The sequence below is a fragment of the Plecotus auritus genome (assembly GCF_963455305.1).
Source record: "Plecotus auritus genome assembly, chromosome: 3".
Lineage (NCBI taxonomy): Eukaryota > Metazoa > Chordata > Mammalia > Chiroptera > Vespertilionidae > Plecotus > Plecotus auritus.
In genome coordinates this window covers 175,959,612-175,985,906 of record NC_137772.1, presented here as the reverse complement: position 1 = coordinate 175,985,906, position 26,295 = coordinate 175,959,612, and the positions used below count along the sequence as shown (strand labels likewise).

Genomic DNA, 26,295 nt, shown 5'->3' with positions numbered 1-26,295 from the left:
ATGTTTCTTTCTCCCTTTCTCTCTAAAAGTCAATAAAGATATTTTTAAATTTTCAGATTTTATGCAATTTTCTTATGAATTTTATCACAGCAGATTAAAATTTATACATTTTCATTCTTTTCTTTGGTTCAAATAGAGAACAAAATTCAAATCCTTTAATATTTTTAAACATAGTTCTCATTTACATGATTAGCATGAATGAAATCATTGTAATTTCTCACAACTGAGTAATAAAGAATAATTAGCATAGATCAGTCACATGACATTTTGTCAAATCCTATATAATAAAAGAGTAATATGCAAATTAACCATCACTCCGCTACACTCACAAAGCCACGCCAACAAGCCACACCCACAAGCCCATCAGGAGCGAATATGCAAATAAACCCAACCAAGATGGCTACGGCCACAGAGAGCAGGAGGGAGGCTTGGGTTTCCCTTGCAATGGAGGAAGCCAAGCTTTCCGCCTGCCCTTGCCGGCCTAGGCCTCCACTCAAGGCTACAAAGTTTCAATGATAGAAGATACATAAACCCAAACAGAAATGGCGGCAGCCACGGAGCTGGAAAGAGCAGGAGGCTAGGGTTGCCCCGGCGATGGAGGAAGCCAAGCTTTCCGCACACCCTGGCCCAGGCCTCCACTTAAGGCTACAAAGTTTCAATTATAGAAGATACATAAATCCCCCCAAAAAATGGCTGCTGCCATGGAGCAAGCAGAAGGCTTGGCTCTGCTCCAGGCTACAAAGTTTCAATTGTAGAAGATAAATAAACCCCAGATACCAGGGCCTCCACTTGGGTCGTCGGGGGGCGTGGCTGGCCTGCAAACCACCACAGGCCCCTCACCCAGGCCGCCCCACACCCCAAGGGAACCCCCACCCTGATCTGGGACACCCTTCAGGGAAAACCAGCTGGCCCCCACCCATGCACCAGGCCTCTATCCTATCTAATAAAAGAGTAATATGCAGATTGACCATCACTCCAACACACAAGATGGCTGCCCCCATGTTGTCAAAGATTCTGCCCCCATGTGGACACAAGATGGCCAGCAGGGGAGGACAGTTGGGAGGGACCAGGCCTGCAAGGGAGGGCAGTTGGGGGCAATCAAGCCTGCAGGGGAGGGCAGTTAGGGGTGACCAAGCCGGCAGAGGAGGGAAGTTGGGGGCGACCAGGCCTGCAGGGAAAGTTGGGAGGGACCCAGGCCTACAGGGGAGAGCAGTTGGGGGGGACCAGGCCTGCAGGGGAGGGCAGTTAGGGGAAAACAGGCTGGCATGGGGAGCAGTTAGGCATCAATCAGGCTGGCAGGGGAGTGGTTAGGGAGTGATCAGGCTGGCAGGCAGAAGCGTTTAGGGGCAATTAGGAAGGCAGGCAGGCGAGCAGTTGGGAACCAGCAGTCCTGGATTGTGAGAGGGATGTCCGACTGCCCGTTTAGGCCCGATCCCACCAGGATTGGGCTTAAACAGGCAGTCGGATATCCCTCGAGGGGTCCCAGTTTGGAGAGGGTGCAGGCTGAGCTGAGGGACACCCCCCTCCCCTGTTCACAAATTTCGTGCACCAGGCCTCTAGTATGAAGATAAAATTGAATATACATTTTTTCAGTTTTATAATGGAGAAATAGAAATTCAAATTCTACATTGGTTAATTTACATTTATTTTCTTACAAGTTGTACTTGTTATAAGGAATATCTATAATTACATCTTTATAAATTAATAATTTTGACATATATTCATATTTCAAATATAAATGTAAACATAATAAAAATTAATTATAAAGAAAAAATCTCCAAGATCTTAGTAGCTCATTTGGCTGTTCACCAGCAAGCTGGTCATACTGTCTGCACAACAGCCAATGAAGGTGTTGAAACTGGGAGGCCTCCCTCCTCTGGATGGGTTTGAGCAGAGTCCTGCCTCAGCTCTGTTTTGCAACTCTCCCGCTGTTTAAATTGCCCTTGAGGTTCAACAGTGGCATCTCCTGTAGGACTCCACATCTTTTGCTTTAGGACAGTACTGCAGCTTCTGGTTTTGATGCCATTGTTGTAAACATTCCATTCCGTCTTTGTGTGTTTGAGATTGTGACCTTTGTGTACAAGTTTGATTTTCTTCCTTTGACTTTGTTCTGCTATCTTTTGCTTCATTTAGTTGTGTCTCCTGCTTCAAAATAGGATCGCACCTGTTACTTGCTCCTTGGCCCAGGTTGCCACATTATTTTAACCCCAGACCTTTACCTATTGTGCTTTTAGGGGTAAGACATACCACATTCTGAATGTGGTTATATATTAACATTCTCTAGCTTGTCTTGGTAAGAAGTTTTGGTGACGCAAAGGTTTTTCCCAAATTTGGATTACTGTTGTGATTGCTGCTTATTTTGCGAGAGGGTATTTGTGCACCAGTATTCCCGTATCTATGCACGTATGCTGCTTTTGTTGGTTGTTCCACACCCCTCTCATCATATTCTTCTATGTTCAGTCCTACCTTTGAGATTGTGCAAGTGGTATATGACCAAGTTAAAATGAAACAAAAGAAAGCCCCGTGTTCTATCCTCTCTCTAATGTCTCTGGTAACTCATCTCAAGGATAGAGGCCTCTTGATGACTTCCTGTAACTGTATGAAATCTGTGAGAGGCACCAATTTTTGCATAAAGCTTGTATGGCAGAGATGCCCAAATGAGCAGCCTTTCAGCTTTACACTCACCATATCCTTTAAATTTTTATCTCTTCATTTTTGTCTTTGTTTTTTCTAGCTACCCACTATCATTGGTGGAAATGAGGAGACAGACAAGATCTTAATTACTTATTTTAACCAAAATACTGGGTGCTGGCAATGCATAAGACCTAGCCAGAGCTAATTACTGCCGGAGATACAAGATGAGTTAAGACCAGCCTCTGACCTCAAGTTATTTATACTATAGTAGGAGAGATAACACAAGGTATACAAATCAAGACTATAAAAGATAAAGTCAAATAAGTACTGTAAGACAGTTCTAAACAAAGTACTGTGGAAATTCAAAGGGAAATGAACTCAAAACTAACTACTAAATCTGGAACAGCATTATAGAACATTTCAGCTACATAAATATTTAGTAGGCCTCTGTGTGTGTGGAGGAGTGGAGGGTGGGATGTAGTGTCTTTTATCTCATTTTGATTTAAAAGTTCCTTCCCCAGTGAGGATCATAATGGAAAGAATATGGAATTATTCATTCCAGCTCTGCCCTTCATTTGCGAGGGTTGGATAGTGTCAGTCACTGTGAAGTGGAGCATGCATTGTAATCAGATCTGTCCCCATATGCCTTATCAGAAGGAAGTCTGCTCTCTTCCTCTTGGGGCTTCTCTTTCCTCCTGAGTTGTCCAAGAACGGCTTGGGATATAGGTAGTGCAGAAGGAATGGTGGGCAGCTGCCACACCCAGAAGGGAAGAGCCCCACAGCCTGCTGCTGTGTCTCGGTGCCTCATGGGGTGCTGTGAAAACTGCTCCTTCCTTGTGACCAGTAATGCTGACCCACTGCTAAGCCTGCTTCCCGCTTCAGCCATTCTGATCGAGGAGCCCGCTATGTTCGGCTGGGCCAAGGTACCATCTTGTATTCTCAGGGCAGAGCTCTGGGTATGGTGCTCCTTTAGCCCCAGGCACAGCATTTTCCTGATACGAAATGGCCCAGGAAGCTGTGGGCCCAGGATCGATCTGTTCAGATGCTGGCCGCTTCACAGACCCAGAACTCCCAGCATCCCTCTCTCCAAGAATCCACCCCTAGGAATCAGGCTGATGGCCCCTTTTCCAGATTCCAAATGCAAACACTGTCATTCTCTCCTGCGGGCAATGAGTGAGGTTAATCTCCCGTCCTTCTGAGGAATGCTCTCCTCAGTGACTCAGAGGTGCTTTAGCTCCCAGGGAGATTCCCTGAGTGATTCAAGGTATCCTCATCCACCCTTTTTGGCATGGAAGTGGACTGGAGACTCTCATTCTAATGATTCAAGGTGGTTATTGACACATTCTCACTAGAGAAAAACAGATTAATCTGTGGTGGGTGTCCTGCTTCCTTGCTGGTATCTGTTAGATGGTGTTATTGTGAAGATAAAAGGAGATGGTGTCATGAAAGTTAAAAGAGCCATAGAAATGTATTATCTTTGTTATTCTGTCATTTCCTGTTTAAGTCCCTTCAAAGGCCGTGCCTTTGGCTTAGGACCAGTGACCTGACCTCCCTTTTCTTCTCCAGCCTCATTTTGTATCATTTTACATCTTTCACTGGAGTCTTTCTTAGACTTGTCAAGATTTTTCTTCCTCACCGGACTTCTACAAATACCATGCTTTTGTATGAGGTGGCTTTTACCTCTCTCTGCCTAGCTAAAGCCTACATCAATGTCTCTGTTTAATAGATCTTCTCTGAAGCTCCAATACAAATTAAATTCCCCATTACGTGGCCTCAGAGAGCCTTGTTCTTTTTCCTTTTCTGCACATATCACATATAAAAGACATATGTGAACTGGTGATCAGTTATTGATATATTTCTTCTCTGGACACTAGCACCAAAATCAATGAGCGTGTCTGCTCTGTTCATTCCTAAAAATTTGAATGTTTTTTTCCTTGATTCTCAGAGCACATCCTGCTTGACTGTATTACTCTCACAGGTGAGAATATCCGTGAAATCATCAGCAGAGGTGAAAGATGAAAAGCTGAGGCTTGCTTTCTTCCATCTTCCTGAATGGAAAGTTTTGCATAGTTTTATACTATTAAATAGCAGCTTCTTTTTTTAGGTTATCATTGTTATTGTATTCAAACAATAGAATCATAGAAGAGTCTGATGTCTCTTTCCACATAAATTATGTACATGTTGATCATGGAGAAAGAAGGCTTTGTGTTGTAAAAGAAGTTAAAATTTGTAGGTTTTCTTAAACTTACTGTTAAACCTTGTAACGACATCACTATTTAAACATAATGGTGACCCCTAGTGGATATTCTGCATAACAGACTGAAAGTTCAGGAACCGGCAAACTGAAGCTGTCACTGTATGAAAATAATTAGTAATCTTTTTCTTTGGATCTCAAGTATGTTTCACACTAGAATTTAGCAGTTTTGAAGAATGCTTGATTTAAGTTGACAGCTGTCATTCTAGCATTTATCTGTATTTGGTGCCTTTTAAAATTACTTTGATTTTGTATATAATTTTAAACAAAACAATAAAACATTGAAAAATGTGAGTGCTCACCACAACCGAATTCCAGCTACTTAGGAACTTTTTGTCCCAACTGATCCTTATAATTGTGTATGAATACAGGGGTGGGCAAAAGTAGGTTTACTTGTTTATATGGAAAATAACATAATTAATAAATAATTAAACAAGAATAAACTGTTTTGTGTACTCATAACTGTAAACCTACTTTTGCCCACCCCTGTAGTTTTAACATACACAGTTGTAATCATATTATGTACATATTTTGTTTTCTTATATGGCTTGACTAGAGGCCGGGTGCATGAAATTTGTGCACAGGTGCAGTCCCTAGGCCTGGCTGGCGATCAAAGTGCGAGCATCTGTCGTGGAAGGGCAGGTTCCAGCTGACCTCTGGGCCCTGGGCAGCACTTGGGCCCCCAGACCCCCTCGTACCCCTCTCCGCCTGAGTCACAGCGCCTGAGTCCCCATGTGGAGATGCAGTGAGCGTGGCAGGACACCGCGGACCGGGGCACAGTGTGGGCCCCTGGGCCGCACGGAAGCCAGGTGGGCAGCGTGCTCTCTCCCGGCCGGCCTCACAGACTGGCTCCTGCGCAAACTCACAGGCCCCTGCGGTTCTGGCAGCTGCGGCCCAGCTCACCTGAATGAGGCCTCACAGGTGCAGGGCGGGCCCCTCATGGGCGCCTGGCACCATAACATGGGGGCTTGCTTCCCTGGCGTGCAAGCCCTGGCGTCCCAGGGCAGGGTAGCAGGAGGAGTGAGAGCGAGCTCAGCAGACACCCTGCATTCTCGCCATACCTCCGTCCCAGTCACCCCTGCCCCCAGGTAGCTGGTGAGAGGTCGCAGCACATCCTCGATGCCCGCCGTGTTCCACGCTGCCCCCTGGTGGTCAGCGCACGTCATAGCGAGCTGTCGAACTCCTGGTCTCCCAGTCGGACAACCACCCGAGGGGACAATTTGCATTTTAGGGTTTTATTATATAGGATGTTTCATTTAGACCTTTTCATGAGTCTTTATAGTCAACTTATTTTTCATGGCATAATCTGTCTAATTATGTTAATATATTATTAATTCTATCTTTGCTTTTGTCATTTTACTGTGGTAGTGAAACTGTACATACCTTATTCTAAGTAGAGAAATCTCTACTTTCGGGCCCCAGGTAATTCCTGAGGTCTGGTTGGAGTGTGAAACCCTGGCCAGGGAATGATTCATCATTAAGCAGCATCTTGCCTGCCCAGCTGATGCTGGACATGCTGTTAAATAACACCCTGCTGTGCTCCTGTTTCCAGACCCCTCCCTCCTCTCTTTGATGAGACCCAGCTACATTGTTTTCTGTCCCCTTCCACAACAAACTGTTGTCCTGGCAAGTAAGCAAGGTGCGAATACGCCTTCCAAAATTACTTTAATCCAGCCACAACATAAACCACCCCCCCCCTTTACCTCTGAATAGGCATTGATTTGCCAGTGCTTTTGGGGAAAAAGGAGACAGTTGCTTTTAGAAGATAGGAAAAGGATATCCTGCTCAGAGTATCATAATTTATTTAGGAAGCTGAAGACTGACTATTACTTTAATTTATGGTAAGAATCTACTCTATGTGGTGTGACCTTTAAATTAAGAAAAACAAATATTTTTATTTTCTTCTTTACTCTTACTATTATTTTGATGTTCTAAAGTGAGCATGTATTATTTTTATAATCCAAATAGAGAACTTCTCTAAGTTGTAGAAATCCAATAAAGCCTATGGAAAAATATATACCATCCAAAATAATTGCTATTAACATTTTCCTATATTTGCTTCCAGTTTTTTCAATGCATAATAAAATATATTTGTAACTCATTCTAAAAAGTAAACTCAAACACCCGGGAATAAAAGTTTATAGAATTCATATATCAATTGGAGAGTAATTACTCACATTCAAGAAGATTAACAGAGTTTCATTATTAAGTGCCTCTGTTATACTTAAAGTGACTCAATTCCTAGGAATTCATTTTACCCTTTTTTCCTTTTGCTTCTCTCTTAGATCGGCTCTTGAAGTCGATGTATCACACTTTTTAATCAATATTATTGTGTCAGGAATCCATGTTTTTTGTGACAATATGATTTGGGTACCTGAGGAATGGTCACTGAACAAATTTGTCAGCCACTTATTGAAACTGCAAATCAATATTTTGTTTTATTTCTGGCAACCTACAAGGAAATGTTTCTCATGTTTTTAGACCAACAAGAAACCTGGTCTGCTTGGATGACTAAGTCCCTGAGGGAGTGAGGTAAACATTGCAGAGCATCATTCTAATGTTGCCTGGTGAAGAGCCTGTTGGTTGTGAGGCTTTTTTTTTTTTTTTTTTTGGTGCCAGTTCAGTAGATCTCTTAGCTAAGTATCATCTGCCTCTGGTTCTCAGTTCTCATTAGATGTCTGTATTTGTGTTATATTTCCTTGTGGTTTGGTCTGTGATAATCTCTAGATAATCTGAGTGGAGATGTTCATTCTCTCTAATTCTTCCTCAGACAAAAGTATTAACTCCCAGTTCCCCTGTCACCCCCCATCATTTCTTTGTTTCAATTTTTATTCTTTAGCTGACATTATCTTCTTTATCCTAATTAATTGCATTGAAAAATACAAAGTAAAAGACTAAGCGTGAGAGCGCAGTGGTAAAAATACATGAACCGATTTTGTCCATCTTCTGTGAAATGCAAATCTATATTTATTCCTTTCATACTCTGGATTACTAATACCTAATGTGGAAGTGCCATGTTTCTTAGCAGGGTGGTTTGAGCAATCCTAGCAAATCTGCTTATTTAATTTAAAAAATTGTCAGCGATAGGTACTTTGGCTATATATTCAGTATGGCCCCCAAAAAGTAATACAAACCTAGTATTTTAAACCTGATGCTCTGTTTAAATCAAACCATTTTCTCTGTGCATATTTGCAAGCAAGGTACCTCATGTGTGCTAATGTGATTTCCTTCCTGTATCATCTGACCATGTAGATAAAAATAGACCCTTCCTATTTGTTGTCCTCTATTTAAAGTTAATTGGAATATATTTTTTAACTTTTTTATTAAATTTATTGGGATGACATTTGTTAATAAAATTATATAGGTTTCAGGTATACAATTCTATAATACGTCATCTGCATATTGCATTGTGTGTTCGCCACCCAAGTCAAGTCTCTTTCTGTCACCATTCATCCCCGCCCATATCCTCTTCTAAGTTCCCCAACTCCAATTGGAATATGTTTTAAATAAGTTCTCTAATGAATGGCCGAAAGTTTTCAGAGGGGCTTTTTGCAGAATCTTGCACATGAAGGCAGGTGATTAAAAAGAACACAGGTGCTTGTCTAGCTGCTTACTGTAAATCATGAAGCATTTAGATACTTGCAGACTAAATTATTAATTCGGATTGCTTTCCTCTAAAGTCTTGGGAGAATTTTCATAAGCTTTTTTTAAAGAATATATTTTTATTGATTTCAGAGAGGAAGGGAGAGGGAGAGATGGAAACATCAATGATGAGAGAGAATCATTGATCGGTTGCCTCCTGCACATCCCCCACTGGAGATCAAGCCCGCAACCGGGGCATGTGCCCTTGACCGGAATCGAACTTGGGACCCTTCAGTCTACAGGCCGACGCTCTATCCACTGAGCCAAACCAGCGAGGGCATCACAACCTTTTTATAACCTTTTCTGGTGGAGACCAGTGGGGTGAGACAGACCTGGTTTTGAATCTTGGCTCTGTCATTCTCTGGCTCTGTGACTTTGGATAAAATGATACATGTCTCTGCTTCTTTTTCTATAGTAAGTTGATAGTGCTGACTTTATAGGATTGTTGTGAGGAATAAGACAAAATGTGAAAACTTTTTTTTTTCTTTCAAATTTTTATTAAGGTATTATATGTGTACATATCTTACCATTGCCCCTCCCCCCCCCCCCCCCGTGAAAACTTTTTATGTGTGCTTCTATATGCACAGTGCCTACCACAAAGCAAACACTTAAATGTTAGCTTTTATTGGTATAGCCTGGGAGTGGCAAGCTTTTTCTGTAATGAGCCAGATAGTAAATATCTTAGGTTTTGAGCACCATATGGTCTCTGCCACAGCTAACCAACTCTGCCTTTACAGTGTCAAAGCATCCATAGGCAGTGTGTAAACAGATGAGCGTGGCTGTGTTCTGATAAAACTATTTATAAAAATAGACATGGGCGAGAGAAAAACCAAGATGGCAGCATAGGTAAGCACCTAAACTGCTGCCCCGCACAACAATTTCAAAACTACAACTAAAAGACAGAACGGACACCATCCAGAACCATAGAAAAGCTGGCTGAGTGGAAATTCTACAACTAGAAGGAAAGAGGAAAGCTCACGGAGAAGGAGCAGCAAAGAGCTGAGGTACGGAGACACGCGCGCGCAGAGAGGAAGGGCAGCGGAGTGCCTGGCTGGCTTTCTCTGGCGAGAGGGGGAAGGAAGCCCCCGACTGCACTGAACCCCAGTTCTGGGCGAAACCCTGTGGACCCAGGCTCATACAGGGGGAGTTTGGACTGTCAGGTAGAGAAAAGGGCACCCGGAGACTTGGAGACTCAGGGGAGCCGCGGCGGCAGGGGTCTGGAGGCGCGAGTGTGCACAAAGACTGACTGCGGAGGTTACCACAGGCTTTCCCTAGTGGAAGGGAGTGGGAAGCTCCTGACGGCACTGAACCCCAGTTCCGACTGCACTGAACCGCAGTTCCGGGCGAGCCCCTGGGGACCCACGCTCTTACGGGGGAAATCTGGACTGTAAGGCGGAAACTCGGGAACCACGGAAGGCAGAGTTCTGGAGACTCGCGCGCGCAAGAGCAGGGCTGACGGGAAGCCAAGACTGTCTGCCCTGCCCTGAGACTCCACTCCTTCCAAGCTGAGCCCAGAGGCTTTTGCAATCTGACAAGGCTAATCCTATAAGGCTGTCTCCAGCACTGAAAATCTCCCAGTGTAGACACAGCTGATCCTCACAGCCAACTGGCCTGCAGGTCAATTCCTCCCAGTGATACCAACAACAATCAAGACTTAACTACAACAAGGCTGTACACACAGTCCACAAAGGGGTGCACCAAGAGTGTCCACCTCAGGTTAACTGGGGAGGCCGACCCACTGGGCCATATAGGAAACCTAGCACACAAAGCCACCCTGCCAACTCAGGGAAGCAGTGAAAAATGGGGAGACGAAGAAACAGATCACAAACGAAAGAAATGGAGGAAAACAAACGACTGGATATAGAATTCAAAACCACGGTTATAAGGCTTTTCAAGAATATCCTAGAAAAGGCCGATAAATAAAATGAGACCCTCGAAGATATGAAAAAGGACCAACTAGAAATTAAACATACACTGACTGAAATAAAAAATATTATACAGAGACCCAACAGCAGACTAGAGGAACGCAAGAATCAAGTCAAAGATTTGAAATACAAAGAAGCAAAAAACACTCAACCGGAAAAGCAAAAAAAAAGAAAAAAGAATCCAAAAAGTTGAAGATAGTGTAAGAAGCCTCTGGGACAACTTCAAGCGTACCAACATCTGAATTATGGAGGTGCCAGAAGAAGAGAGAGAGCAAGATACTGAAAACCTATTTGAAGAAATAATGACCAAAAACTTCCTCCACCTGGTGAAAGAAATAGACTTACAAGTCCAGGAAGCGCACAGAACCCCAAACAAAAGGAATCCAAAGAGGACCACACCAAGACACATCATAATTAAAATGCCAAGAGCAAAAGACAAAGAGAGAATATTAAAAGCAGCAAGAGAAAAACAGTTAATTACCCTACAAGGGAGCACCCATACGATTGTCAGCTGATTTCTCAACAGAAACTATGCAGGCCAGACGGGAGTGGCAAGAAATATTCAAAGAGATGAATAGCAAGAACCTACAACCAAGACTACTCTACCCAGCAAAGCTATTATTCAGAATGGAAGGTCAGATAAAGAGCTTCACAGATAAGAAAAAGCTAAAGGAGTTTATCAACACTAAACCAGTATTATATGAAATGCTGAAAGGTATTCTTTAAGAAGAGGAAGAAGAAAAAAGTAAAGATAAAAATTATGAACAACAAATACATATCTATCAACAAGTGAACCTAAAAATCAAGTGAATTAAAAATCTGGTGAACAGAATAAACTGGTGAATATAATAGAATCAGGGGCATAGAAAGAGAGTGGACTGATAATTCTCAGGGGGAAAGGGGTATTGGGGGTGCAGGAGAGACTGGACAAAAATCGTACACCTATGAATGAGGACAGTGTGGGGGGAGGTAAGGGCAAAGGGTGGGGTGGGAACCGGGTGGAGGGGAGATATGGGGGGGAAAAAAGAGAAACAATTGTAATAATCTGAACAATAAAGATTTATTAAATTTTAAAAAATAGACATGGGCTATAGTTTGCTGACTTCTATTCTAGATTAATAAAACCAACAAATGAAACAAGGTATGACAATATTAAGACTTCAGTATAACTCTTCTGTGAAGTAGATTACCAAGAGAATTTAGGCTGATTTAAAACTTCAGTTTGCAACCTCAGACATTACCTTTCAAAATCTCAGTGTTAAAATATGTTCTGCTTGGTTAATATATTTTATAATAAAAATCTCAGCTACCAGGAACCATAAAAAAAACATTTCTAGATTCATAAAAGCACTTTTGTGGAGAGCTTCCTAAAATATACTTTTACCTTCTTAAAAACCATGTATAAAAAATAATCAAACTTAAAAAAAATAATAACCTTTACATTATATCTTCTGATTTGTGTCAGGCCTCAGTTGGTGATTTTTTGTGCTCCTCATGGTGCCAGTTGGGGTCACTAAGTCTTTCACCTGGTGTGTACAGATTGGTCTGGAAGGCCCAAGATGGCTTCACTCACATCTGGTGCCTTGGCGGGGGCCGATGGGAGGCAGGGCTCAGCTGGGACTGTCAGCTAAGACCTCTTACACACGGCCTCTCAAGCATGCCAATAATTTTTTTTAAATGATGTGACATGCCCAGCCGGGCATGTTGAGCGTCAACCTATGAACCAGGAGGTCACGGTTCAATTCCCGGGTAGGGCATATGCCCGGTTGCGGGCTTGATCCCCAGGGCTCAATCCCCAGCGGGTGGCGTGCAGGAGGCAGCCGATCAGTGAGTCTCTCATCATTGATGTTTCTCTCTCTCTCTCCCTCCCCCTCTCCCTTCTCTGAAATCAATAAAAATATATTTTTAAAAAATGATAAGACATTGAGTCCCAGTTCCTATAGTACCCTCAGCCTTGACTGAGGTCTGTGGGGCTGTTGCTTGTACTCCCTGGACCACTGTGCAAGCTGATTCTCAGCTGTGGTCTGGAGCAATGCAATTGCTGGATTGGTGACCTCTTATGGTAGTGGACACCTAATGTGCTATGTGTAAGCTGCCTTGCTGGGCACAACGAAGTGCTATTAAAGAAACTTAAAATAGGCCTTATACAAGAAGGAAATCCTGCAGTGTGCGACCAAATGGTTGAACCTGGAGGATATGATGCTGAGTAGAAAAGCCAGTCACAGAAGGACAAATACTATTTGATTCCACTTATATGAGGAATCTAAAATAGTCATACTGATAGAAGCAGAGAGTAGAATGTTGATTGCCAGGGGCTGGGGAGAGGGGAAAATGGGGAGTTATTACTGTAATGGTCAAAAGTTTTAGTTATATAAGATGAATGTTCTAGAGAACTGCTATGCAACCTTGTACATATAGTTAACAATACTGTATTGTGCACTTAAAAAATTATTAAAAGGGTAGCCCTGACCCATGTGCTCATTGGCCCCCACACAGAAGGGTCTTGGGTTTGATTCCTGGTCAAGGGCCCATACCTTGGTTGCAGGTTCAATCCTTGGGGGCCCTGGCCGGGTGCCTGCAGGAGGCAACCAATTGATGTGTCATTCTCACATAGATGTCTGTCTGTCTATCTGTCCGTCCCCCCCCCCCCCCCCCACTTCTTCCCTCCCTTTCATTCTCTGAAAAGCAATCGAAAAATTATCCTCGGGGTGAGGATTGACAAAAAAAAAAATTATTAGAAGGGTAGATTTCATGTTAAATGTTCTTACTTTATTTTTAAAAGTAGAGGCCCGGTGCACAGAATTTGTGCATGGAGTGTCCCTCAGCCCGGCCTGCGCCTTCTCCTAATCCGGGACCCCTTGGGTAGGGTCCCTAGGCCTGGCCAGCAATCAGGGCCTATCAGGGCTTTCCTTCCCCCGGCTGCCAGCAGCTGGCCCTGCCACTGCTTGCCATCTGTGTGGCACTGCCCCCACTCCCCCCGCTCCCCCCGGCCACCAGTTGCCTCCCTCTGCGGGCGACAGGCGTGGGGTGTGATCCCTTGGCTGGCCTGGGCCTCCCTCTGTGGGGCGATTGATTGTGGGGCCCCCAGATCAGTCGCCCTGCAGAGGGAGGCCCCACCCACCCGCTGCAGCACCGCCAGCTGGGTGGCCTGGGCCTACCTCTGCGGTGCGATTGTGCGGCCATAGTGGGGTCCCCCTAACCAATCGCATCGCACCTACCTTGGCTGGCCTGGCGCCAGTGCATGTCATAGCGTGGTAGTCCGGAAGGTCATTCTGCTGTTGGATTGTTCAGTTGATTTGCATATTATGCTTTTATTATTATAGATTATGACTTTGGAGCTAATACCATTAAAAAAAGGCACTAAAAAGAGAACTTAGGTGTTTTTCTTCTGCTTATTTTACCTGCTTTTTTCTCCCTCCCCCATATTCATTTGCTTTTTGTTTTTGTTGATCCTCACCTGAGGATATTTTTTCCATTGATATATATATATTGATTGGTTGATTTCAGAGAGGAGAGGAGAGGGAAAGAGAGATAGAAACATCAATGATGAGAGAGAATCATTAATCAGCTGCCTCCTGCACGGCCACTACTGGGGATTGAGCCCACAACCCAGGCATGTGCCCTTGACTGGAATCTAACTCGGGACCCTTCAGTCCGCAGGCCAACGCTCTATCCGCTGAGTCAAACCAGCTAGGGCTCCATTGATTGGTTGCCTCCCGCATGTACCCCAACTGGGGCCAGGGATTGAGCCTGCAACCAAGGTTTGTGCCCTTGACCAGAATCAAACCAGCAAACGTTCAGTCCATGGGCCAGATGCTCTAACCACAGAGCCAAACTGGCCAGAGCTCTTCCCCATATTCTTGATGAGACAGTAAATGTTGAGAGGGCAGAATAAGGGAACAGACCAGGGACTGGAAAGGACCAGTTCAGGTGTGACTCCAGTTGGAAGAGGGCCTACTAAGTATGACTTGAAGCTATGTTTGCATAATAAGCACCTGGTTTTGCTTAAATGATCTGTTTATTTGGAGTAACTTATGTTTGGGGAGGCTAAGGCTCTGCAAGCTGTTCTTGGGACTGTATGTAGGATTAGGGGTCTTATACCTGCCCCATCTGTTCTTGCAGTCTCTGAAATGTCTTACTCATTTTATGTAGATCATTTTGCTATTTCTTTCCTATCACCTATTCACAGTTATGGCTCTAAGATGACTGTTTTTTCACCTGGATGTCTTTATCATTTTTCTGTATGTATATTATAGCTCTCTAACCCTTTACTATAGGTGGGGTAATAATACCTACCTCAGAGTGTTGTGGGAATGATGTGAAGTGCTCAGAAAATGTTAGCTATTATTGTTATCAGATAACCATCTTCCCAACTTCCTTTTTTAGAAACGGATTCAGCAGCGCAGAAAGAACATAGAAACCAGACACCTGCTCCATCTGCAGCTCAAACTTCCGCTCCTTCCAAGTACCACCGGTCTCGATCTGGGGGAGCCAGGGATGAACGATACCGATCAGGTGAGGAGGAGCTGGAAGTTATCAGTGGCACCGTTTTTACTGACTTAGTATGAACTGTGTATTCTCAGAGCTTCTGACGTTTGTCCTGTTTCCTTGAAGTACCAACAGGTCTATACTGATTCATTCATCAGTCATTTATTGAGTGCCTATTATGTGCCAGGTGTTGTAGATACTCAATATTTACTGGGGATACAGCAGCAAATAAGATGTTTCTGTGCTCCAGGGCAGACGGGGGCCAGACAAGTACAAAGGCAATGCGAATAAATAACTAAAAAAGCAGAGGGCTAGGGTCACACAGGGTGGTATATAGGGAGAACTCAGTGGACTCTTCTGGAAGAGGCAGGTCCTTCTGTGTTTGCCAAAGCTGTTAATTAACTGATGGACCTGGAACAAAAACTCACAATGCAATTTCAAATTAGTAAACTCTTAGATTTTATTTCTTTTGACCTGAAAAGTACCCATTGGAAGGGAAAAGGCGACATGCTATGGCTGGCAGTGGGAGCATGCTCCCGCCACCCCATGTCCAGGACTGATGATCAGAGAAACACGTCAGAGATCCTCGGGGGGGTGTGGGTGCAGTGAGCCCGTCCCATCCCCTTCTGCTTGCTGCCCGTTATAGTCTCTGCAGCACATTTATTGTGCCAGGAGATGAGCTGGAATACACATTTACTTTCCCTAGATTTTTGACTCACTTGTGCCAGCCAGAGTTACCTTAACCATTTTTTAAATTGAAAAACGGTGTTCGTTGCCTCCTCTCAGAAACTGCTTCAGAGAAATGAGCTAAAGGATGTGGATGCAGAGCTGTGTCAGCCATTTTGTGAGCTGATTTTATTAGAAATATATTTTCACACACTGGAAGGGTGGAAAAGTATTCAATTAAAAAAAACAAACACAGAGGCTGCATGCCACACCAGAATTTTCCTTTGTACCTAACTGGCCGTAAGCAAACAGGGGAGGCTTTCTCAGAGAACAAGACGTCTAAACTGAGTCATGGCAGAAAGACAAGAGTTGTCCAGTAAAAGGAAATAGCATGAGAAAGCAGACCTGAAAACAATTCCTTATGGCTGCATATTAGAATCAAGGCCCCTGAAGGAGGTGGGAGATGAAGCTAGCAAGATTACCAGGGACCAGATCTGAAGGAATCTTGAACAGCATTGAAGGATTTTCAGCAGGGCAGTACATAATCAGATTCGTGTTTGTTCTAGTAGCGCGTTCCAGCTGTAGACAGCATGCTCTGCCGCTGCTGTGTCCCAATGCCTGGCACAGGGCTTAACATACATGAGTTAAAGGATAACTTGAGGAAAGGAGGGAATGAAAGTAGTTGTTCGTTAAGAATGGATTTGTGGGAGGTAATGCTGGATGTAGAAGAGTATTATGTCCTAACTGGTGTGTTCATTGGTTAGGGTGTCGGCCTGCACACCGAAGGATTGCAGGTTCTATCCCTGGGGCCCCAGACGGGGTGCCTGCAGGAGGCAATCAGTAGTTGTGTCATTCTCACATAGATGTCTGTCTGTCTGTTTCTGTCTCCCCCCAACCCCCCTTCCTTCCACTCTCCAAAAGTCAATAGAAAATACATCCTTGGGTGAGGATTAAAAACAATAGAAAAGTTTATCAGAAGTTCCTATTTGTTGCCAAGACACAAGTCTGATTTCCCAGGAACCCAGTGCTGCCTGTTGAGGCTGGAGACCAGGTTCAGTAGCAGTGTCAAGAGGGTTTAGCCTTTGCAGCTCTCATCCCGGCCTTTTCTAGGAGTGTTTTGTCTTTGGTTTTGGTTTTCCTTGTTTGTCTTTACAGCAGGGGTGGGCAAACGTTTTGACTCGAGGGCCACAATGGGTTCTTAAACTGGACCGGAGGGCCGGAACAAAAGCATGGATGGAGTGTTTGTGTGAACTAGTATAAATTCAAAGTAAAGGAGCGGAGGGGAGAGCAAGAGAACCGGATAGAACAGCCGGATCCGGCCCGCGGGCCGTAGTTTGCCCACAGCTGCTTTACAGGATATAATAAAAGGGTTAGTAAAGAACCAAAAGATGATTCTCTACATCCTATGTCCAAGCTGGTGACATATAGTAAAAGGCTTTAGTGAACTCATTCAGTAGTGTAAAAATTTTACCTTCACCTAGCAAAACCCAACTGTGATCTCTAGCCCCTGTTTTTTAAAAACTTTATTCTTTTTATTTTATTTTTTTCTATCACCATTTATCTCCTCCTCCAACCCCCATTCTTTTATACCTTTTTTTTTCTTTTTCACATTTAGCTCAAATACCTAAAAGTGTAGTTTGCGAATCAGATGCTGGTTAGCAGACTGTTCAGTGTCTTGGTTAGGTACAGGGATATTGAAGAGGATTTAATAGGTTTTGAATCATTGTCTCTCTGGACTTCTTTTTTTAGGGTAGATGTGAAATGTAGAGCAAGAGGAGGTAAAGTAGGAAAGAAAGGGTTATTTAAAAACCCTGAAGATATTGAAAGCTGTGAGAGGACCGCAATGCTGTCATGAAGGGAACAGAAAAGAGGAAGTATGCAAGCATGGATTTTGGTGAAAATCACATTTTTTTCATATATTAGAAATTGTTCAACTAAGTAGCAAAGGAAAGCTCAGTACATTCTAAGAATTGTGGCTTCCATGAACCAACAGTAATAGCCGAAGTAGAGCAAATTAAGTTACAGAATTTGATGTGAATTCAACTCAACTCTTTGCCACTCTTTTCATACAAAGGGTTACATTTACAAGTCACACTAGAGGCCCCGTGCAAAAATAGCTTAAGAACATAAAATATGTGTAGTGATAATCACAAGAATACTGAGTAAAGTGATGGGTACACAAAAAGGATTTAATATTGATGTCAGTAAGTTCAACAGGGAAAATTCTCTCTCTCTCTCTCTCTCTCTCTCTCTCTCTCTCTCTCTCTCTCTCTCTCTCTCTCTCTCTCTCTCTCTCTCTCTCTCTCATTATAAGAGAAAGTTTTTTTAGAAAGCCACAGAGATAGAAGAAGTTAGCCATAGAAGAAATGGGCTCAGGAAACAGGTTATAGCAAAAGAAGGGCCCTTGGAGCTTAGAGGAGAAAGGGAGAAAGATACATACTTGAGGGAAAAAGAGGGACTGAAAAATTCTCTCTTATTTGGTGGTGGCTTACTACGACGTTTCAACCAACGATGATAAAATAGACAGTGTTTCATGTTTCAGACTTGGTGTAAAGAGCTTGTATTTATGCAGAGTTTAGATCATCTGATCTGATTCTTCCTTCTGTGCTTAGCCAACGTCTGTGTGACATTTCAAACATACTTATTCAGTACCTCTTTTTCCTGCAAATCAAGGCATGATGCACCTTTCTACACACATTTCAGTCACAAGTGTAGAAAAATACACAATTAATGGAAAGTGATCTGATTGTCATTCTTTCCTCTTTTTTATTTAATTGATTTTTAGAGAGAGAGAAACATCTATTTTGTTGTTCCACTTGTTTATATATTCACGGATTTTGTGCATGGGTTAGGGTCCCTAGGCCTGGCGGGTGATCAGGGCTGATCCGGACCTTCTGGCTGCCAGCCAGGGCCTTCCTTTGTTCCGCACTGCCCCCTGGTGGTCAGTGCACGTCATAGCGAGTCATCAGTCTCACAGGCGAACTCCCACGGGGTCAATTTGCATATTAGACTTTTATATATAGAGATAGTTTGGTTACTTCTTCTTCTTTTTTTTTTTTTTTGCATTGTCTTTTCCTGAAATGTTGCAGATCGGTTATAGCAAACAGAACGGCGACCGTCAAGGAAAAATGTCACTCTGGGCTCCTTTTTGACCGCAGCAGCTACGTGGAAGCAGCTGCATTGGTTACTTCTTATATATGCCCTTACTGGAGATTGAACCCACAACCTTGGGGTATCCAGAGGACGCTCTAACCAACTGAGCTACCCAGCCAGGGCCTGATTGTCTTTGTGATAAGTCCTTTAATGTTAGTCTTTTGAGCAATTAGCCACCTCAAACAAAACAAAAGCCAAAAGGACTTTAAAGGAGTATTAGTGTCACCTTATTCAGCTCAAACATTAGCGCTGGAAAATGATACCTAGCTCTCATGTGCTTCTGGCAGAGATGTCCAAAGGTAGCTGTGTCTGGGGACTGAACTTCGGAAGTGATTTCTTTATCAAAGATCAAGGTGAATTATGTGCTGGTGAATGAGTCAAATCCAGTTAACAGGGAGCAGTCTGTTCTTACAAAAAGAGGCTTTGCTGATACAGTAACTGTGAACATCTCCTTTTCACATGCGTTTATGAGCCTGGGTTTATCATGTTAGAAAATAGTTGGAGTTTTTATTTGTTCTGTGGTCTGATGCTATGAATCCTTGTGGCAGAGAAGGATTATTCAAGTGGGCCTTTAAAAGCCTGTTTAATGTGAATAATTCTTTTTTTAAAAAAATGTATTTCTTTATTCATTTCAGAGAGGGATAGACAGATAGAAACATCAATGATGAGAGAGAATCATTGATCGGCTGCCCCCTGCACGCCCCCTATTGGGGATCGAGCTCACAACCCTGACATGTGCCCTTGGCCGGAATCGAACCTGGGACCCCTCAGTCTGCAGGCCGACGCTCTATCTGTGTTTTCCGATGGTCTTAGGCTCTACAGCAGCGGTTCTCAACCTGTGGGTCGTGACCCACAGGTTGAGAACCGCTAGCAGGGTCACCTAAGACCATCGGAAAACACAGATATTTACATCATGATTCATTAACAGTAGCAAAATTACAGTTATGAAGTAGCAACGAAAATAATTTTATGGTTGGGGTCACCACAACATGAGGAACTGTATTAAAGGGTCGTGGCATTAGAAAGGTTGAGAACCACTGCCCTAGATTTAGCAAGTTTGCTATCACATGTTTCATATTTTATGTAAAAATAAACTTTTGGAAAGGTATATTTAATTGTTTAGTGTGAGCATTTGAGTTACTGATGTTCTTTTATTGAGAAATTGCTTTTTCTGAGTATAAGCAGTTAATCATTTATTTTCCAAGACAGCTAAGAGAAACATATTTCATTTAATATAAAAAGGATGCTTTTTATATTTCAACATAACTAAAATCAGGTTATGTTTTAAAATGACATCATAGATTCAATTAAATGTGGCAATCTTGCTTCAACTAAGTAAACCTCAGGGATACTGAAATAGTATAATAAATATAAATACAGTAGAAAATATTTTCTTCAGAGCTAAGAGTAAGTTAATATTGTGGTCTTAAAGTGATAGTGCAACAGTTTGGAAATACCTTTTACACTTTCAATCTTCATACACTTTGACCCAGCAATTTCACTTCTAGGAATTTATTTTAAACACCTACATATGTGTACAAAGATAAAAATATGTATTTATGTATGTATGTGTGTTGTAGTTTTGCTTGTAGTAATACAATGATTAAATAAATTATAGTACTCATATACAATGGAATTCTATGAAAGCTGATTTAAAAATTCTGTGAAGGCTCACAAAAAATGAGGTAGATATGGAGAGATGTACAAAATATATTTTAAAGTAACAAATGCAAGATATTATGTACAATATAACCCAATTTTGTGAATAGTAATAATAATTCCATATATTAGTATGTACAAAGATACAGAAACTTGGAAAAATATGTACCCCAAACTATTGAGGTGCTATTATTTCTGGGAATTGGTGGTTTTAGGGAAATTTTTCACTTTAGCATTATATGTGTTTATATCTTTTTCCAATATATATATTTTTCCAGTTTTCTTATTTTGGTAAAATACAAGATACATGTAACATAAAATGTATGTATATTAATTTTAAACAAAAAATGGCAAAATATAGTTTTTAAAGTGATAGCCATGGATAAAAGATTTAAAACCTTAAATCAATTATTGTTCTTATTGGTTCTTACTCTAAGTGTAAATTCTTCTGACTTAATGCTGAGAGTTAAATGCAATAGTAACTCCCTCTGTCATCCTAACTGAGAACTTTTGCTTATCTCTGTCCAAATCTGGTCTCTGGTGACATTTGCTAAGGTGGCTGCCACTGGTACACTGAGACCATTTTATTTCTATTTTAACATACTTTCTCATACCAAGGAAGGTAATTGTATTCTGTTCAGCAAGCATTTATTATAGACTTCCTATGAGTCGAGCACAGTTTAGATGCTAGAGAAACACAGATGAAAACACAGCAATCCTTTTACAGGTTACAGAGGCAGCATGGAAGAGAGGACGACCAGGGAAGGAACCTGGGCATTGGGTACTGTTAAGAGTAAAGTCTGAGCCATTTTGAAGGATGAATAGCCAGCCATCCTTCCTATATAATAAAGAGGTAATATGCAAATTGACCGTCACTCCAACACACAAGATGGCCACCACAAGATGGCCGGCAGGGGAGGGCAGTTGTGGGCGATCAGGCCTGCAGAGGAGGGCAGTTAGGAGGGACCAGGCCTGCAGGGGAGGGCAGTTGGGAAGGACCAGGCCTGCAAGGGAGGGCAGTTGGGGGCGATCAGGCCTGCAGAGGAGGGCAGTTAGGAGGGACCAGGCCTGCAGGGGAGGGCAGTTGGGGGTCATCAGGCCTGCAGGGGAGAGCAGTTGGGGGTCATCAGGCCTGCAGGGGAGGGCAGTTGGGGGCAACCAGGCCGGCAGGGGAGGGAAGTTAGGGGTGACCAGGCCAGTGGGGGGGGGGGGGCACTTAGGGGCAATCGGGCCATCAGGGGAGCAGTTAGGTGTCGATCAGGCTGGCAGGGGAGTGGTTAGGGGGTGATCAGGCTGGCAGGCAGAAGCGGTTAGGGACAGTCAGGCAGCCAGGCAGGCGAGTGGTTGGGAGCCAGCAGTCCTGGATTGCCTGTTTTTTGTTTTTTTGTTTTAAATTGGGGTTTATTTTTTCTAATTTATTTGCAAGAGCCTTTTTTTTTAAAACCTAAGGATATTAACATTCAATCTCCTTACTAGTTATAATGGTCTGTTCAGATTTTCTATTTCTTCATGATTCAATTTTTATAGGTGGTATGTTTGTAGGAATTTATCACTTTATTTTTTTTATGTTTTTATTGATTTTTAGATAGAAAAGAAGGGAGAGGGAAAGAGAAATAGAAACATCGATGAGAGAGACACATTGATTGGCTGCCTCTGGCACACCTGGAACTCTTGGATCCATAGGTCAATGCTCAGTCCACTTAGTCACACCAGCTGGCTATCAATTTCTTTTAGGTTATCCAATCAGGCATATAATTATTCATGGTAATCTCTTTTATTTCTATGGCATTGGTTGTTTTTATTTGTTTTTCTTCCTTTTTCCCCCCCTTTGGTTGTTTATGTTTTCTCTTTTATTTCTGGTTTTAGTTATTTGAGTATTTTCTCTTTTTTTTTCCTTATAAATTTAGTTTAAGGTTTGTCAGTTTTGGTGCTCTTTAAAAAAAACACACACACAACTTTTATTTTCATTGATTTCCCCCCTACTTTTTATTTTTTAATTTTTTAAATATATTTCTTTATTGATTTCAGAGAGAAAGGGAGAAGGAGAGAGAGATTTTGCTTACTTTGGTTTTAGTTTGTTCTTTTTGTTTAGTTCCTTCAGGTGTAAAGTTAGATTGTTGACTTGAGATCTTAAAATAAAAAACAAAGCACTATAAAAACAATGTCAGAAGACAAATAACAAACTAAAAGAAAATATTTCTAACATACATCAGAGATAAAGAGGTACTATCCCTTACATATTAAGAACTCTTAAAAATTAAGGGAAAATAAACTCAGAAACCCAATGGAAAAATGGTCATGTGACATGAGCATTCATTTCACTTACAGACAAAAAAATAAACAAAAACAAACATTAAATAGCCCTTAAATACTCTGTAAAGATGTTTATTCTCACTAACGATAAAAGAAGTACAAATTGAAAGTATACTGAGATACCATTTCTCAACTACCCAATTGGCAACAACAAAAAAGCTAGATAACACATGCTGAAAGTGAGGCTATGGGTAAACAGGCACTCCTGTACATTACTGGTAGTAAGGCATTATGATAAAACTCTTCTGGAGGGGAATTTGGCAAGATGTAACAAAATTAAAAATATATTGACTTTTTGATTTAGGAGTCTCACTTGTAGGAATTTACCGTGAACATATACTCTCATCAGTATAAAAATATAATTGCATGAGGCTCTTTGTTGCATCATTATTTATAACTAGAGGCCTGGTGCACGAAATTTGTGCACTTGGAGGGGTGTCCCTCAGCCCAGCCTGCACCCTCTCGCAGTGCGGGAACCCTTAGGGGATGTCTGACTGACAGCTTAGACCCAGGAGCGGGTCTAAGCTGTGAGCCAGACATCCTTAGCGCTGCCACGGATGGGAGCACACTGACCACCAGAGGGCAGCTCCTGCATTGAGAGTCTGCCCCCTGGTGGTCGATGAGTGTCATAGCAACCGGTCGTTCTGACGTTCGGTCGATTTGCATATTAGTCTTTTATTATATAGGACTAGAGGCCTGGTGCACAAAATTCGTGCACGGCGGGGGGTGTGTGTGTCCCTCAGCCCAGCCTGCACCCTCTCCAATCTGGGACCCCTCAAGGGATGTCCAACTGCTGGCTCCCAACCGCTCGCCTGCCTGATTGCCCCTAACCGCTTCTGCCTGCCAGCCTGATCACCCCTAACCACTCCCCTGCCAGCCTGATTGACGCCTAACCACTCCCCTGCCGGCCCGATTGCCCCTAACTGCCCTCCCCTGCCAGCCTGGTCACCCCCAACTGCCCTCCCCTGAAGGCCTGGGTCCCCCCCAACTGCCCTCCCCTGAAGGCCTGGGTCCCCCCAACTGCCCTCCCCTGCAAGCCTGGGCCCCCCCCCTCAACTGTCTTCCCCTGTAGGCCTGATCGCCCCCAACTGCCCTCCCTTGCAGACCTGGTCCCTCCCAAATGTCCTCCCTTGCCGGCCATTTTGTAGAGGCCATCTTGTGTGTTGGAGTGATGGTCAGTTTGCATATTATCTCTTTATTATACAGGATTGTAAAATATTGGAAAGTTGAAAATGATAGTAGTTGAATAAACTGGTATACAATAAATGGATTGCTCTACAGCTGTAAAGAAGAATGAAAGTCTCTAGTAGATGATATAGAAATGATTTCCAGGATATGTTATTAAGTGAAAAAAAGCACAGTGCAAAATTGTATATATAATATGCTGTCTTTTGTGTAGTAAAGACAGGGAAATGAGAAAATAGACACACTGTTAAGATGGAAGTCCGCCATTCTCCCAGGACATGTGACTCTGGAATAAAACTGCTTTCCTTTTGCACACACAAAAAAAGAAGAAGAAGAAAGAAAATAGACACTTATCTGATAATTTTTGCAAAAAGGAAATACAGGAAGGATAATCCAATAACTAAGGAGATTGGTTACCTATAGAGAGTGGGGGGAATTAGGGTGAAAGTGATTGTTGGAGGCAGTGATGCATCTTTAAGTTTGCCTTTTGGAACTGTCTTAATTAAAGGAAAACTTTCACTACTCACATCATTCCTGGTACCAAATGTGTGGGTTTTCTACATTAAACAGTTCTTCAATTGTCTGCAGATACCAAGTAGTTATACTACAATTTACTACAATTCTGACACTATCTGGAGTTAATTGCACATTCCACCCGTTAAGGGCCCATTCCCACAAGACAGCCCCCACCCTCAGATGTGTCACAAGTAGTGGGTTTCATGTTATTCACATCTCTGGCTATGAATTGGGGTTTTCATGAACCCCTCCTCAGGTTTGATAATTTGCTATATCGCCTTACAGAAAGAACCCAGAGAAATACTGTTATCAGTTCATTATGAAGGCTACAAATGATCAGCCAGATAAAAAAGGTAAATAGGGTGAGGTCCAGAAGGGTCCCAAACCAGAGAGTTTCTTTCCCTGTGGTGTTTGGGATGCACCATCCTGCTGTCATGTGGATGTGTTCACTAACCAGGAAGCTCTCCAGACCCTCTTGTTTAGGGTTTTTGTGGATGTTCCATTACATGGGCATGCTTATTAAATGATTAGTCATTTAATCCCCAGCCCCTCTCCCATCCCTGGAGGATGGAGGGTAAGGTTGAACGTTCCCAGCTTCTTTTTAAAAAAAATATGTTACTGATTTTTAGAGAAAGAGGAAGGGAGTAGTATAGAGAGAAATACTGATGAGATAGAAACATCATCAATCAACTGCCTCCTACTGGGGATCGAGGCCACAGCCTGGGCATGTGCCCTGATCAGGCTTTGAACTGTGACCTCTTGGTTCCTGGGTCGACCTTCAACCACTGAACTACACCAGCTGGGCCCCACCTTCTAATTATGGCTGATCTTTCTGGTGAACAGCCCCCATCCTGAAGACACTTCTATCACCCACAAAATTACAAGGGTTCTAGGAGCTTAGTGTTAGGAACTAGCGAAGAGACCAGATGTATTTTTCTATTTTAGGAGAGAGGGATGTATAATAGTATTTCTTATATTGTTTAACTACAACATTGGGAGGTACCTATGGAATATGTAGGGAAGTACCTATGGAATATGTATAAAAGCAAATGACCCTAACTGTATTATTCAGTAGAATAATATAACCACAACAAAGAGGGAAAGGGTGAGAAATAATGCAAATAGACTTTGAACACAGTATTTTAACTCAGACTAAAGACAAAAAGAACTGCAAACAAATACTGAATTCTAGTTAAAAGTTTATTTTTATAGTAATACTAGAGGCCTGGTGCATGAATTCGTGCACGTTGAAAGGAAATTAATTAGAAGAAATATTTTAATATCACTATTCGCCGTTTCTCTATAATAGAAGTTTCAACCAAATTCACAGTTGACAATGACAGATTGAAACATACACATGCGATTGGTGCCAGTGAGAGCTTTCTATGTTTCGCACATGTGCAAGTCAACCTAGCCTTTTATAGCTATAGAATAAACTTACTTAATTAGACCTTTCTGAGTTAGCTAAACTTTTCCCAGCCCTGTGAAGCACCCCAACTTCTCTTTCAGGTAATTGTCAGCAACACAGCAGTAAATATCAACACGAAGCAGATTATTATTGTAGATCACGCAGGGAGAACAAAAGGTAAAATATTTAACTGCAGCAGTGTTTTGTTTTTTTTAATATATTTTTATTGATTTCAGAGTGGAAGTGAGAGGGAGAAAGAGATAGAAACATCAATGATGAGAGAGAATCACTGATCGGCTGCCTCCTGCATGCCCTCTACTGGTGATTGAGCCTGCAACCCAGGCATGTGCCCTTGGCCGGAATCGAACCCGGGACCCTTCAGTCCGCAGGCCAACATTCTATCCACTGAGCCAAATCAGTCAGGGCTGCAACAGTGTTTGACTAGATTCTGT

At 42.6% G+C, this 26,295-nt stretch overlaps 1 protein-coding gene across 3 annotated transcripts in view; it reads left to right on the top strand.

The window, feature by feature from the left end:
- DIP2B (disco interacting protein 2 homolog B) overlaps positions 1-26,295 on the top strand; it is a 240,991-nt gene that overhangs the window by 123,767 nt on the left and 90,929 nt on the right. For all 3 annotated transcript variants that reach the window (XM_080662808.1, XM_080662807.1, XM_080662809.1), the window contains exon 3: positions 14,842-14,970. In XM_080662808.1, the coding sequence (XP_080518934.1) occupies positions 14,842-14,970 (129 nt within the window). The remainder of the gene's footprint in view (positions 1-14,841; positions 14,971-26,295) is intronic.